Source organism: Gymnodraco acuticeps, unplaced genomic scaffold (assembly GCF_902827175.1).
Source record: "Gymnodraco acuticeps unplaced genomic scaffold, fGymAcu1.1, whole genome shotgun sequence".
In the NCBI taxonomy this organism is placed as follows: Eukaryota; Metazoa; Chordata; class Actinopteri; order Perciformes; family Bathydraconidae; genus Gymnodraco; species Gymnodraco acuticeps.
Genome location: NW_022989860.1, coordinates 217643 through 232876, shown reverse-complemented (window position 1 = coordinate 232876; position 15234 = coordinate 217643). Strand labels below are relative to the sequence as shown.

Genomic DNA, 15234 nt, shown 5'->3' with positions numbered 1-15234 from the left:
CCAGTGTCTATTCCTGGTCTTTGTGACACAGAGACCCGCTCTAACTGCTGGCTGTATTCGACACCATTCAAAGAACATAAAAATAGCAAACGTCTCTTCTTACTGACCAAATGTAACGATCAAAGGAGGCGTGTGGCGCAGTGGTTGGGGCGTTGGTGTTCAGATCAGGGGAGCACAGGTTCAAATCCCACTGCAGTCAGCATGTCGTTGTGTCCCTGAGACACTTCACCCCAAATTGCTCCTGTGGGGATTGCCCACAGTATTGAGTATGTAAGTCGCTTTGGATAAAAGCGTCTAACAAGTAACAAGTAATGTATTCAAATTGATTCATCTTCTTTTCTTAGTCTGTCCAAGCATCTACTGAAATTCGGCAGAAACATAATCTCCCAAAGATCACGTATTATTGTAATTTAATCCAGTTATTCAGCCCTCTTCTCAGTAGACAACTCTGTTTAGTCAATCAATAGACAAAAAGGAAAAGCGTGACATGCTCTTCACAAACACAACACATTGATTTCTAGAGCTACGTGGTGTCTTTCTGACATCTGCCGTTTCACCAGAACAGGAATATCAGTAAAGCTATGGCGGGAGAAAATCAAATGCACACACTGCGGGCAGTTGTGGGATTAAGAAGACAGGCTTGTGCTGGTGTCTGGGTCAGACCAGCTTTAGTGAGGTCTACGCTCTCCGCCTTTATTGTTATGTCATGTGATAACTGAACAGCTTCCGGGCTGCTTGGTTGCAAACGTTTTTGGGGAAAGAACCTTCACGTGATCTCTGAGTGTTGAAATTGTTCTAAGATGGATAACCTTTGCCAAGAAAGGAATGTTCAAGGTTTGGTTTTACAGTATTTGTTTGTCTGTCAGCCGAGGGAGCGGAACCAAAATAAAAATGTGGATACACATGCTGGACAGGGCATTCATTTGATGTCCGAACAATAACACAAATGGGTTCTTGACTTGAAAGATATTAAAAAAAACGGTATCAACTGTATTTAACCCTTAGATGCATAAGTGGGTCTTTTTTGACCCGTTGAGGTGGTTTTCTTGAAGTATCTTTGTAATTACATTTTTGTATCATTTCATATTCCAGCTATTCCTCAAAAAACGTGTTTTGGATATCATGCCATTCCATTTTTGTATTTACATTTTAAGAAATTGTAGTTTTTGTATTACTACCCCAAGCTTCCATAAGTGGGTCAAAAATGACCCGCATGCATTTTCTATGGAATCCTCTGGGAAAACTTTTTTAAATATAAAATATTTCTAGTGTGAACCAAAATATAATACTAAATATTATACAAGTGATTTTTCTTTTCTGACAGAAATGGCATAAAACACATATTATTCTAATACGGGTCCTTTTTGACCCACTTATGGAAGAGTGTAGGGTCCAGTCACTCGTGCATCTAAGGGTTAACACTGAAATACAACACATCTCCTTTAATCATGAACACGCAGAAGTCGAAAAAATGTCTTCTGAACTCGTGAACCATCCAACAACACCTGAATGAAACAAATGCAGTTGCAACATCCTTGCTCACTGAGTGCATGTGTAGTTGAGATGTAAACTCATTTGTTCTACAGCGCACACACACACACACACACACACACACACACACACACACACACACACACACACACACACACACACACACACACACACACACACACACACACACACACACACACACACACATCAATGAGAGTGAGATGAGACGCTGAACATGGACCTCACTGACCACTGAACACACGTTGATTCAGATCAATTACTATGTGACCTGAGCTTCACTCACTAATAATCTTAGCAGATGAATATTGGTGTTCACCTTCAGATACTCCTCAATGACCTCCAGCTGCTCCATTTTCACAATTTGGAATTAGAATTGATTAAAGTGGAGGCGGTGTGATAATAGCACCCAGCCTGCCTAACAGAAACCCGCTAAATGTTATGTCAAGCAGCAGCATCCATTAATGCGAGGTGTAGAAGCAGTGCATTGTGGGATTGACAGCGGGCAGAGGAAAGATGCAGCACAAAGAAACAAGCAGACACACAGAAAGAAGAAATCCACACACCTTCACTGCAGACAGCATGGACCTCTTGTCCCGCAGTAAGAAAGAAGAGATCAGGTGGAGGTCATTGTCACAGAGTTGTACAGGCCAGCTTTTTGACTTCACTATTCATCATTTACAATAATATACAACTCAGATCTTATCAAACAAACATTTTAGTCACACATGACTACAAAATAAGTTATAGATAGAAGACCTGCACTTAATATCTTACAACAGATATTTCAAAGTCTGTTTTCGTTTGATTCCTTTTAGTCATACAATACGGATTATAACATGAATTTGATATAGGAACTTGAAGACCCATGATAGAACATTGTATATTTTAACAGATATTTGAGCACCAAAAAAGAAACGCAGCTGCCAGAATTTAATTGTGCTATTGTAACTGTTTTTAAAATGATGTTAGATACAATGATCAACCACACGTATAACCATGGATACAGTATCACAGAGACAACACATATTTTGGAGATGTAACCCACTGTTTTGCATCATGGAGGCCACACCGGTCTCCCAGCTGGTTTGACTTCTGAAATCTGTACAGAGAAAGAAGACATATGATACTGTTAGCATGTGCAGAGCCATACAGACAATGAACAGATCATCAGCTCATCAACTTTGTTGAGAAAGAGGAACAAATATTTTCTTCAATATTTTTCAGGAGATATTGCAACCTTTATCAAATGTTTAGGTGAAATAGAAATTCAAACAGAATGACTGAATGTCAAGTCATATTGTGATTCATTTAACGTATTGTAATGTCGCTAAAGTTTTACACTGGAGTCCATCAGGCAGATTCAGATTCAACACAATTAAGGAACTGTTTTTTGTGGACTTTCTACAATACAAAAATAGCATCAATTCAAAAAGGAAAAAAAACCTCTCGCACTGATTATTAAATGAGCCAATGTCATCAACTATGCTGTTCTATTGAGGCATGTATGCATGACCATATCTTCTGCAAATAACAGTGTTGTGAAATCTGTAGAACCCTTGGCTTTTTGATGAACCTATTCTTAATTGCATGTCAAAGACTGTTTAGAAAAGATGTTTCTGTTTTATTTTGAGCCATTATGTCCCCAAGACTTTTCAAAGCAAAGTGACGCCCTTGTAAATATTCACAAGCTCTTCAACAATGTGTTAGAACATATCTGGTTTTTGAAAGGGTCTCCTGGAACCTTGCATACTGACAATGAACTGAAATAGTGAGCTCAAAGACAGTGTGGGATTAGGGGGACAGCTGGTGCACACTATAGGAACATAAGTATGACTTGTATATGAAAATATGAACTATAGAAATTAGGAGTGAAATGTGACTTCATCTATCCTAGTTATCTCTGGGCCCAAAACTAAGAAAACATCCAATGTTTTTACTAATAATCAAATGATAACGACGAGAAGAGGCTGTTTTCTTACGGGAGAAGACGTACGTCAGCAGGAGATGTTCCTTTAGAACAGAGCCGATCGGACTGACGTTAAAAATGCTCCTTTTCCATCTCTCTCAAAGTTATTAATGAAACCTTAGAGCTCATAATGTGCTTACAAAAATACTCTCATTGCTGTAAATGCCAAGGAAGAATTATAGGCAGTAAAACAGGGCCTACATTATAATCATTAATACAAACCTTATAACCCTGGTCCCCAAATATGGGTTTCTTATTTAGACCAAATCAACAGAAACCTGTTGTGTTTCTCGTAGTGTACTGTATGTTTGTTGATGGTTCAAACCTTTACTTTGTAAGAATTAACATTTTCAATACAAAAAAAAGTTAGAATGGCCTGATATAAACTGAAGAAGAAAAAAAGAACTGAAAAAAATACATTTTGTATTTATTTTTGTCTGTATGTTTTATATTAAAAGTTATTTAAAACTGTGTTATTTATTATATTAATTCTGAATTTTCTGAGCAGTTCAATAAGCACAAATTAAAAAATAGATCATCTGATTTTTAACTATAACATATATGCAGATTGACTTTGTGCAATGTCTAAATACTTTAATATTAACGGATAATAAAGTTATTGTATTAGTTGCATTTTAAGAAATGGAGGTTACAACTAAGGCAGACATAACAAAATGGGAAGGGTTCAAATGATTGAGTAAAGAAAAGCAAATAACAAAACAAATCACAAAAAGAGAAGAAGAAACAAAACATCATGTACGTGTTATTTGTTAAATGTATCTTACAAGTTATTAGAAACTCCATTATCCCTAGAAAAAAGTGCCTCTCAGTGTGAGGATAATGGCCTACCAGAATGACCAGTTAAACGTGTGTTGTCATCAATGCATGAAGAAAGTACAAGCATGTGACATTCATTATTCTTCATCTCAATACTCAAACCAAAGCCTTTTTTATCCTGCCTTAAAAAAAACGGACCAATAAAGGCTTCAAAGCGCTCTGAAGCTCTTGTCATTAACAACCTGCATAATGAACACACACACGCACGCACACACGCGCACACACACACGCACACACACACACACACACACACACACACACACACACACACACACACACACACACACACACACACACACACACACACACACACACACACACACCTTGTCCCTGCTCTCTCTCGGCTCTCTCTCTGCCTGTGAAAGGAGACAAAGGGCCGGGGACGGAGCCGCGGCTCTGCTCGGTAAATACCCGGCATGCTTTGTGTGTCTGCGGGATTTTGGTGTCGTTGCCTCGTTAGTTGCGGCTCGTTAAAAAAGCTGCCACACAAAACCGCGGCGGGGAGCCCAATTTGACCAGTACAAGTGACATAAAGGAGTTCTGTTGAACACACTGATGACAAAATAAAAGTTTCATTGAGCCGCTGTATCAGAGCCTGCTGCACTGCAGAGACCGAGCCCACTGCACTCTATAGGCTAACATCAAGAGAATAGTTATAATAATTATGTTTTATTTAATTTAACATTTGTATCAATAAGAAGACATGCATAGTTTTGAGTTAGGGCTGCATTTGCTGTTATAAATGTTAGTTTGCTGTTCTCAGTCGTTAATACTATCTCTTTTGCTTCGTAGTTTAAAAAAAGTATAAATATTATAAAGTAAAGTACACATTATACATAGTAACAACTTTTTACTGGGCATTCAGAAAACACGGCAATATTAACAGCAAACTAATTAAAACTTCATAACACACATTTAGTTCTTTTTATCCAACATTATGAGCCGTTCAAAAGAAGTCGCGTGCTCTCCTCCTTAACGCTAACCGGCATTTCAAGGTAGGTCTAGGTCTATGACGTTTTTAAAATGTTTTCTTAGTCATACATTTTGTTTTCTATTCTAAATGTATGTTTCTGACTATTCTAGTTATTTTATATTTCCTCTTGATATTTCTATATGCACTTAACACCAATATAAACCCCTTAAGTGAAAAGCTATTCTGATTCTAACTGTAATATAATACATGTGTTCATGATGATAATATATGAGCCTGTCTGCTGAGTTTGCGCTGCCAGTGAGCTCACCAAAACACATTTCATGAACACTTGTGTTTAATTAAAAGGGAGGCAAAAACAGTGCTTAAGCTAATGATTTCACACGAACGCGCTGAATTCAACCTAAATGGGTCAATCTGTAAATGCTGTTTATTCTCTTAAATCTGTTTTTTTACAGCCTGCAAGATTAAGGCATCAGGTTACATTCTTGAAAGCGATCACAAGATATAAACCAAGAGGTTGAACACTTTTCCAGGATGAAAGAAAGCCTTCTAGATGATAAGGATATGTTTAAGATGTTGGTGACATAATAATACAATGTAGCAGCCAATACATGACAAATATTGAATTGCATTTTAGTGCGCGTGGAAAAATAAATGTTGCCGAGAAGTACTTTTTGATTTTGTTGAGCCAATCTGACAAGATACAAATCGAAAAATTAAAGAAAAATAAATAGATAGGCAACACTTCTGCTTTCTGTATCATAACGTGCATAAATGAGTGTTGGCAATGTTGGATGTTCCAAAATAAATGGTGGCTCAGGTGCGCGCGGCAGAGAGAGGCGTCCTCGCGCCTCCGTCAGAACATATGGAGCCTCTCTCTGACACACACAAATGTTCCAGATTCACATGCGGTGTGAATTCACTTCCGACCTGATTAATCATGCAGTTAATTGGATTCAATTTAATTAAGACGTTAATTAACAGCGGATTTAATTAGATCATCAATTAAGACGCACTTTATCGTCTTGTAGTTAGGGATTTTAAAAAGCCCCCACTCCAAACAGCACGTATTGTTTTACACTCAGAGCATACGCTTTTTCATATTCATAACCAGATATTTCATGATGAAGGGCCTTTGAATTGAAACTCAAAAGATTAGCCGAAAAGTAAATGTTATTTGTATCTTTTGATGGCTGAGAGTGAGACGTTAACATCGCGTGGGCCTTTCCAGCACTAATCTATATTCTGGGCCTCCATGATGAACAAATAAAAAGTGCAAGGCCTTCGCTTTCTAACTTTATAGTTTTAAATACAACTGATTGGCTCAATGACTTTACCTTGAGTCTGATGTTAATAGACGATATACATATTATACAAAATGTATTTAGCAGAAATATTAAAGATATGAAAGTCTTTACAAGCTACAAAGTATTACTTTACATTAAAGAATGTGGTTGGCTTTAATATAAACAATGACGCCTTTTCCTCACAAACAAAATTAGTGTAGGCTATATAACCTATTTCAATGTTTTATTAAAACCTCCTAACCATATCGTTAGTTTAACGATTTAGTTTAAAAATAGTTAAAGAAACTGCGTGAACATTATTTAGGTTTCAGACTGCAAATATCGAACATGTGTCGAAGCAATATGTTAAAGTGAGTTCATGTAGCCTAACTGAGCTCAGAGGCGTGACATAACGTCAGATGAAATGACGAAACTGCTCAGTGAGACAAGTATCAAATAAAGTTAAAACACAACTACATATCGTGGATGGAATGAAATGAATCAATTTAAATCTCTAAATGCTCAAAATCTTTTCCGGTCTCAGAGAATCATGAAGCGGGAAAACACTCGTTGTCTTTGAGAATTTAGGAGAACATGACGTTGCTTTTCTCCATAAAGGAAGACTCGAAAGAGCTGAAATGCCTACCTTGTAAAACACGCTTCCTCCGCTCTGTAACGTGGAGTTGGGGGAATCTCAGGTAATATTTTCTGCTTTTACTTTGGCGTCATAATCCAGGAGAGAACATACTCAGAGTGTATTCCCTGTTGCATGAGCGGCGGCATCACCACGCGGCACGAGCGCTGCTAGAGTTGTTGTTGTGTGTTTTTTTGTTTTGTTTGTCTACCTACAATTATTTCTGTTCAACGCTGAACGAGCAGAAATAAACAGTCTCTGATGTCTATTCAGAACACTTTCTGTCGTATTGTAACAACAACATAATGTTTACTCTGGCTGTCAATATGTCACACAAACCGATTTGACAGAGCACGCGGGGCAGTTTATTCAGATATCATGAATGCATAACGTTTTTTTAATTCACAGGAACTGCGTGATTTAATATTCTGGCACATGCCCACACATTGGTTGATTTGACAGGCAATTCACAACTGTGAGTGAATAAGCAAAGCTGTTAGACTTTGTTAGTCATTTATATATTTCCGATTACAAATAAATGCAACATTTGCATATTTTGTATTGTAACAGGTGTTTCACGGAACATGTCTGCTGCCGTGGAGCGATCAGAAAACGTTGTTCCTCCTCATTACTTCCTCTATCTCTTTCACTCAGTTTTGTGTCACATTTGCTGCTTTTTTCCTGTTCTTCTATAAAAGATGTTCAGTTCTTGATTTTTTTGTATCTCTAAACTGTATTTTCCCCTATCTTTCTTGATTCGTTCTTACTCCAAACATTGTTGTCTTTGCTTCAATTCATCTTGTCCTTATCTGCTAAATAAACGTTTAAACTCCGGACTGATGGAGAGAGAGGGTGAGATGAGAGGGAGGGAGGGAGTGAGGGAAAGAGGGAGGGAGAGAAAGAAAAAGAAAGAAAGAGCGAGCTTACCTTTCTGTGGCATGCTGCAGAGAAGTGGAGTTTTTGCTTCGTTTAGTTTTCCAACAGCTCCTTTCTTCTATTCTTTCCTCCAATTAGTTTCTCCTTGACTGAGGAGACAAGTGCAGAGAGACAGAGCTGCTCCTCTGAGGAGGGAGGAGGAGGAGGGAGGGGGAGAGTGGGAGGGCCGAGAGACAGAGGATGGGAGGAGAGAGGGAGGGGGGGGGGGGGGGGGTCTGAGCCAGGGTGCTGAAAGCTGGGAGTTTGACAGAGAGAGGGAGTGTGTCACTGTGTGTGTGTGTGTGTGTGTGTGTGTGTGTGTGTGTGTGTGTGTGTGTGTGTGTGTGTGTGTGTGTGTGTGTGTGTGTGTGTGTGTGTGTGTGTGTGTGTGTGTGTGTGTGTGTGTGTGCTGTGATCACTCTCCCACACTTTATCCCTCGCTCAGCTTCCGTGCAGTTCACTGTGCTCATACAACGGTTCAAATGAGATCCAACAAAAAGGAATATTCCCTATTTTTCGTGCTTTTTCTTTACAAATGTCAACATTAAACAAATCTATTCTAAGGCTTTATTGTCTTTATTTATTTGTCTTTATTTGTATTATTTGTTGAACATCTGAATACAGTCCAAACATATTGATAAATATTAAATACATGATTATTCTCAGCAGTGAAAGGTTATCAGTTATTCTCACTTGCCATTTTTTTTAATCAAGCCAAAACATTTTAGACCCTGATGACCCATAACAACAAAAACTGTTGAACACACACACACACACACACACACACACCACACACACACACACACACACACACACACACACACACACACACCACACACACACACACACACACACACACACACACACACACACACACACACACACACACACACACACACACACACACACTCACACACACACACACACACACAGGCCTTCAAACTGAATTATACCTAGGTACAGTACATTACTGTACATCATTTACAGTCCCTATTGTGTGTGTGTGTGTGTGTGTGTGTGTGTGTGTGTGTGTGTGTGTGTGTGTGTGTGTGTGTGTGTGTGTGTGTGTGTGTGTGTGTTGATCACCTAAGAAAGAAGAGGAGTTATGGCTGAATGTAAATATGTGTACATCACAATTCATGTTAATAATACACATGCATGTTTGGGGTGATGTCATTTCCTTCAGTTCAGTGAAATGCCAGATGCATAATTTACCTTTAAATGGAGAGATATATGCTTATACATAATCAGAAAGATCAATAAGCAGACTTGCCACATTTTATTTTTACCTTGGCCCTGCCCTCGGAAAAAATAAAGGTTTGTGTTTGTCTCCATGCATTTAATGTGATAGCATGGCAGAGCCAGTAGTTTACATTTTATTTTGCTTTCATTTAAATGTTTTGTCAAACAGAGAAAACATGAGACATTACAGGATGAAATCATACATTTCATAATATAAATCGTAGAACCCTGAGCTTACAATCTTTCACCACATTCAGTTATTTTCTCATGTTTGACCTATGGGCATGACATGCTCTTTTCCTGGTAGAATTACATACGGAGTAAATATCAACTCAACTCAAGAAGAGAGAATAATATAAAACAAATACTCAGAATACAATAAATATGCCATCACAACTAAAATATAAACAAAGGTTAAGATACTGTAGAAGGCTTTTATAAAACGGATAATGTTGCTGACTGTTAATCGAGAGTGTATGTATAGTATAGAGGTGAAATACTGCCCCCTATTTATTTTGAGCAGGTGGCTTGGAACTACACATCGCAGCTCTTCATACAAATAGTTTTAAATTGTGTGTTTTGCTTCAACCAAGACAAATTATAACAATAAGTACTTCACCTTTTCATTTTTGGAGTTCAATACCACTGTGGTAACTGTGTAAAGATACAGTATGTGATGAGCCCCAGTCTTGTGCTGTAAAAAGTGAAAACAATAGAAACAAATGTGTAGTTGCATGTAATGTTAAATGTTTATTCTCACACAGTAAGTCTTCAAATATCTGCTGAAGGTGTGGCTTAGGAGAATTTCATTTTGACTTCATTAATCACACAACTAAAATCTAGTTTTTTAAAATTCATTATTAAAATAATTTCTTGTTAACATCCTATGATTGTTCCACTCTGTTCTAATCCTTTTTAACTTCACAAGTGTTCTGTAATTCTAATGACTGACATCTATCTGCTTGACTGCTATATCCTCAGTGGCCTCTAGGGTCAGGCAAGTGTGTTCCTAGTAAAACCTCTGTGTTAGGTTTCCGTTCTGCCATTTGAGAGTCGCATGGGGAGCAGGCTCCTGACTCTCTGGGCCTTTCTCATTTCACTCATTTGCCCTCCTCGACTCCTATCCCGGACTCCTATCCTCGTGTCTTAGTCCCGCCCACAGGAGATGTGAGCGGAGGAGTCGAGGATGGTAACCGAGGAGAGAGGAGGGGAAGCAGCAGGCGGTTAGAGAAATGAGAACTCCTCTCCTCTGAGCGGTCATTTTAAAGAGACGTCCATTAATGATGACAGGCGGCACAGCAGCCCTCTGTCTGATGGACAGATGTGTTCATTATGAAGGGCCGTGTAGGCCAGAATTCAAACTCACCTCGCACACACACTACTGAAAACATCTCGCCTTGCACACACACTACTGAAATACTCTCACATTCACTACTGAACACCTCACACACACACTACTGAAAACATCTGGCCTTGCACACACACTACTGAAATACTCTCACATTCACTACTGAACACCTCACACACACACTACTGAAAACATCTGGCCTTGCACACACACTACTGAAATCCCTCTCACATTCACTACTGAACACCTCACACACACGCTACTGAAAACATCTGGCCTTGCACACATACTACTGAAATCCTCACACACACACACTACTGAACAACTCACACACACGCTACTGAAAATTAACGTCATACACACACTATTGAAATCCTCTCACATTCATTACTGAACACCTCACACACACACTACTGAAAATTAACCTCACACACACACTCCTGAAAAACATTTTACTGAAAGGTTCTCAGTAGGGAATGTGCATGTGTTTCACCTATGTGTGTGTGAGGGGATTCTTGCTGTAACGGAAGTCATTCTAATGTAACGGAAGTCATTCTAATGTAACGGAAGTCATCTGCTAGTGGTCTCTTTGCTAGCCACGTTAGCTTCATTAGCTCCAGGGTGCTACTCGGACGTGCTTGTTGTGTTGATGCCTGGTGGAGTATTCTTCATTGAAATATCGCACTTATCTTATGGCTCTGCGGTTCAAACAGACCGTCCATGAATGCAGTTTATTCGGTAAGTGAAATTCAAGCACTTTATTTCTTACTTGTCTTTTTATTCAGCTAACAAGCGAGACGAAGCTACATCTGTGCTAACGATGCTATCCGTAGCATACAAGTTAAAACATAATGGAGAAGTGTAAAACATTAAGGATTATACTGTAAAACATAAGGCTTCTCGGTGAGGTTGGTAAAATAAGGTCATGCTTGTACATTAGTTAGTTTGCTAGTTAGGTAACTGTATGCATTGTTATTGTTAATTTAAAATAGCTATGCTCGACGATGCAGACAGCTAGCGTCACATTAGTGTTGAAGAGCAGAGTACGGTATGAGATTAACCCATAGATTAACCTCACTATAAGATATGTGTATCTGAAAAATATGAATCTCACATTTCCAGTTGGTTCCAGAAATAACGTTGACGTAGATATTGCAATATGGTTTGTTGAGCTGGAGTTGATTGTTGAAGCTTACTGGTTAACGTTCATCATATTAAACGAACCCAAACGTTGTTGTTTTTATTAATATTATTACCAATACTTACTTAGCATTTTATTATCATTACACTGGAGAAACCGATTTATTGTGGCAGCAGAACGTGAACATGTAACTTAATGCCTGCATTTGAGGACGAAAAATAGCTCAGTCAATGCTTTAGGGACAAGGAAATGATTTGTTTAAATATTAGATATGACGTTATGTGTGCTTCTGTGACAATGAAGCTTATTCATTGCATTACATTTGTTGAAGTTGTTTGTCTTTTACCCTTACGTGTGTGTGGGCTTTGATATCCAGCACTTTTTTTTAAGGATAACAAAAAGATTATCACATGACATTTGCATGTAAAAAAAAGTCTGTGACCAACACATTGTTACTTTACATATACATCTGTTTGTTTAAAGTTTCCAGGTGATGCAGACAGACCAGAGGATGCAGACCACGAGAGACAGACCTATTCCTAACATCAGTGAACTTCAGCATGGACTCAAAGGTACAAAGACTCCTTTCATACTGTACAAAGAATCGAGAAACGTTCTGGTTTAAATAGATAAAGTAACAACTATAATCAGCTTTCACATTTCAATGTATTTAAGGCAATTATTATTTTACATTGTGAGAATTGCTACCATTTGTCTCTACATATTGTCTGTAAAAGACGTGGTAAAAGTGGTTCTTGCAGTGAGACAACCGAGCAGTTGAATATTATTTAATAAGATATTTTAATGTTGATTAACTACAGACTGTTCATTCATAATCTGATTATCTTTGTAGTACAAAGTGATGAATTAAAAAAACACATTAAAATTAAAAAAATACATTATTTCTACAGCCGCTAAATAAACAAACCTTTCATAAATAACACACTTGCTCTGCAATAATGTCATATGTTTCTTGTCATTTCTGTTAGGAAAGGACATACCTGAAGGACACAACTGCCTCACCGTTTTCTCAGAGGGGCAAGAAGAAAATGAAAAGCTGATTTCAGATTAAAGACCAATACAGGACATTCACTAAGAAACTACACTTTTATTGTGAACACAAAGTCAAACAGGACCATCATTTGTTTGTGACAGCTGAGCCCAGTATGTGCTCACAGATGCAGTTAGGGGGTTTCTTCATCAGGCCTTTCTCCTCCCAGAGAAAGACCTCTCCACCTCAGTCCTCTCCAGCCAAACCCACAGACAGGACATCCGTCATGCTGAGGTTTCTCCCAAAGTCTCTGCACGCTGTCTCAATTGATCCACACTGTGAATATGAGGGGGAAATGTGTGTCATAAACGCTTTAGACAATAAGAAATATTAAGTTAACTGTAAGGAATGGCTCATTCTTTTTTAAATAGACAAAACTATTACTGTATTTCAATATCTCCTGTCTGAAAGTTTAATTTAAAAGAAGAAGAGGCCCCAAAAATAAAGATTGGTATATCAATAAATGTAGTTGATTTTGTCTTTTTAATTGTTTAAAGTAGATAGAACTGGTACTTAAGAGTTTGAATACAGTCTGGTTGCGGAGGAGGCACACAGGTAAGAGCATATAGCTACCATCACATGTAACTAAGCTTGACTTGAATTTATTAAAATTAAGTAACAGCAACAAACCAATAACAAATCATGCAAAAATGTGAATCTTTGCTGGGTCCACTGTTGCATTTACCACATATTGTATGTTTTAGAAACCTTAAGGCATTTATAGATTTGTATGCAAGTAACATCCCAAAACTCAATACCTTAGATTATTATTGAAAGTTTTGCTGACTCACTTTGGGGGTCCTTTTTATTTTAGAATCGTTTTTTCATGAGACAGTCAATTTAAATATTTGTACTATGCCATATTCACATTCATTTGTAACACACACGTAAGGGTAAAAGACAAACAACTTCAACAAATGTAATGCAATGAATAAGCTTCATTGTCACAGAAGCACACATAACGTCATATCTAATATTTAAACAAATCATTTCCTTGTCCCTAAAGCATTGACTGAGCTATTTTTCGTCCTCAAATGCAGGCATTAAGTTACATGTTCACGTTCTGCTGCCACAATAAATCGGTTTCTCCAGTGTAATGATAATAAAATGCTAAGTAAGTATTGGTAATAATATTATTAAAACAACAACGTTTGGGTTCGTTCGTTTAATATGATGAACGTTAACCAGTAAGCTTCAACAATCAACTCCAGCTCAACAAACCATATTGCAATATCTACGTCAACGTTATTTCTGGAACCAACTGGAAATGTGAAATTCATATTTTTCAGATACACAGATCTTATAGTGAGGTTAATCTATGGGTTAATCGCATACAGTACTCTGCTCTTCAACACTAATGTGACGCTAGCTGTCTGCATCGTCGAGCATAGCTATTTTAAATTAACAATAACAATGCATACAGTTACCTAACTAGCAAACTAACTAAAGCATGACCTTATTTTACCAACCTCACCGAGAAGCCTTATGTTTTACAGTATAATCCTTCTTAATGTTTTACACTTCTCCATTATGTTTTAACTTGTATGCTACGGATAGCATCGTTAGCACAGATGTAGCTTCGTCTCGCTTGTTAGCTGAATAAAAAGACAAGTAAGAAATAAAGTGCTTGAATTTCACTTACCGAATAAACTGCATTCATAGACGGTCTGTTTGAACCGCAGAGCCATAAGATAAGTGCGATATTTCAATGAAGAATACTCCACCAGGCATCAACACAACAAGCACGTCCGAGTAGCAGCCTGGAGCTAATGAAGCTAACGGGGCTAGCAAAGAGACCACTAGCAGATTACTTCCGTTACATTAGAATGACTTCCGTTACAGCAAGAATGACTTCCGTTACAGCAAGAATCCCCTCACACACACATAGGTGAAACACATGCACATTCCCTACTGAGAACCTTTCAGTAAAATGTTTTTCAGGAGTGTGTGTGTGAGGTTAATTTTCAGTATTGTGTGTGTGAGATGTTCAGTAGTGAATGTGAGAGGATTTCAGTAGTGTGTACGTGTGAGGCTTAATTTTCAGTAGTGTGTGTGAGGTGTTCAGTAGTGAATGTGAGAGGATTTCAGTAGTGTGTGTGCAAGGCCAGATGTTTTCAGTAGTGTGTGTGTGAGGTGTTCAGTAGTGAATGTGAGAGGATTTCAGTAGTGTGTGTGCAAGGCCAGATGTTTTCAGTAGTGTGTGTGTGAGCCTTAATTTTCAGTAGTGTGTGTGAGGTGTTCAGTAGTGAATGTGAGAGGATTTCAATAGTGTGTGTGTGAGGCTTAATTTTCAGTAGTGTGTGTGTGAGGTGTTTAGTAGTGAATGTGAGAGTATTTCAGTAATGTGTGTGCAAGGCCAGATGTGTTC

At 38.1% G+C, this 15234-nt stretch overlaps 1 protein-coding gene across 1 annotated transcript in view; it reads right to left on the bottom strand.

The window, feature by feature from the left end:
- Nucleotides 1–8217, bottom strand: part of LOC117562575 (paired box protein Pax-6-like) — a 30057-nt gene extending 21840 nt beyond the window's left edge. The window contains 2 exon segments of the mRNA XM_034240433.1: nucleotides 2558–2611; nucleotides 8097–8217. Coding sequence (XP_034096324.1) covers nucleotides 2558–2611; nucleotides 8097–8109 — 67 coding nt within the window. The 5' untranslated portion in view covers nucleotides 8110–8217.
- Nucleotides 8218–15234: the final 7017 nt, after the last annotated feature.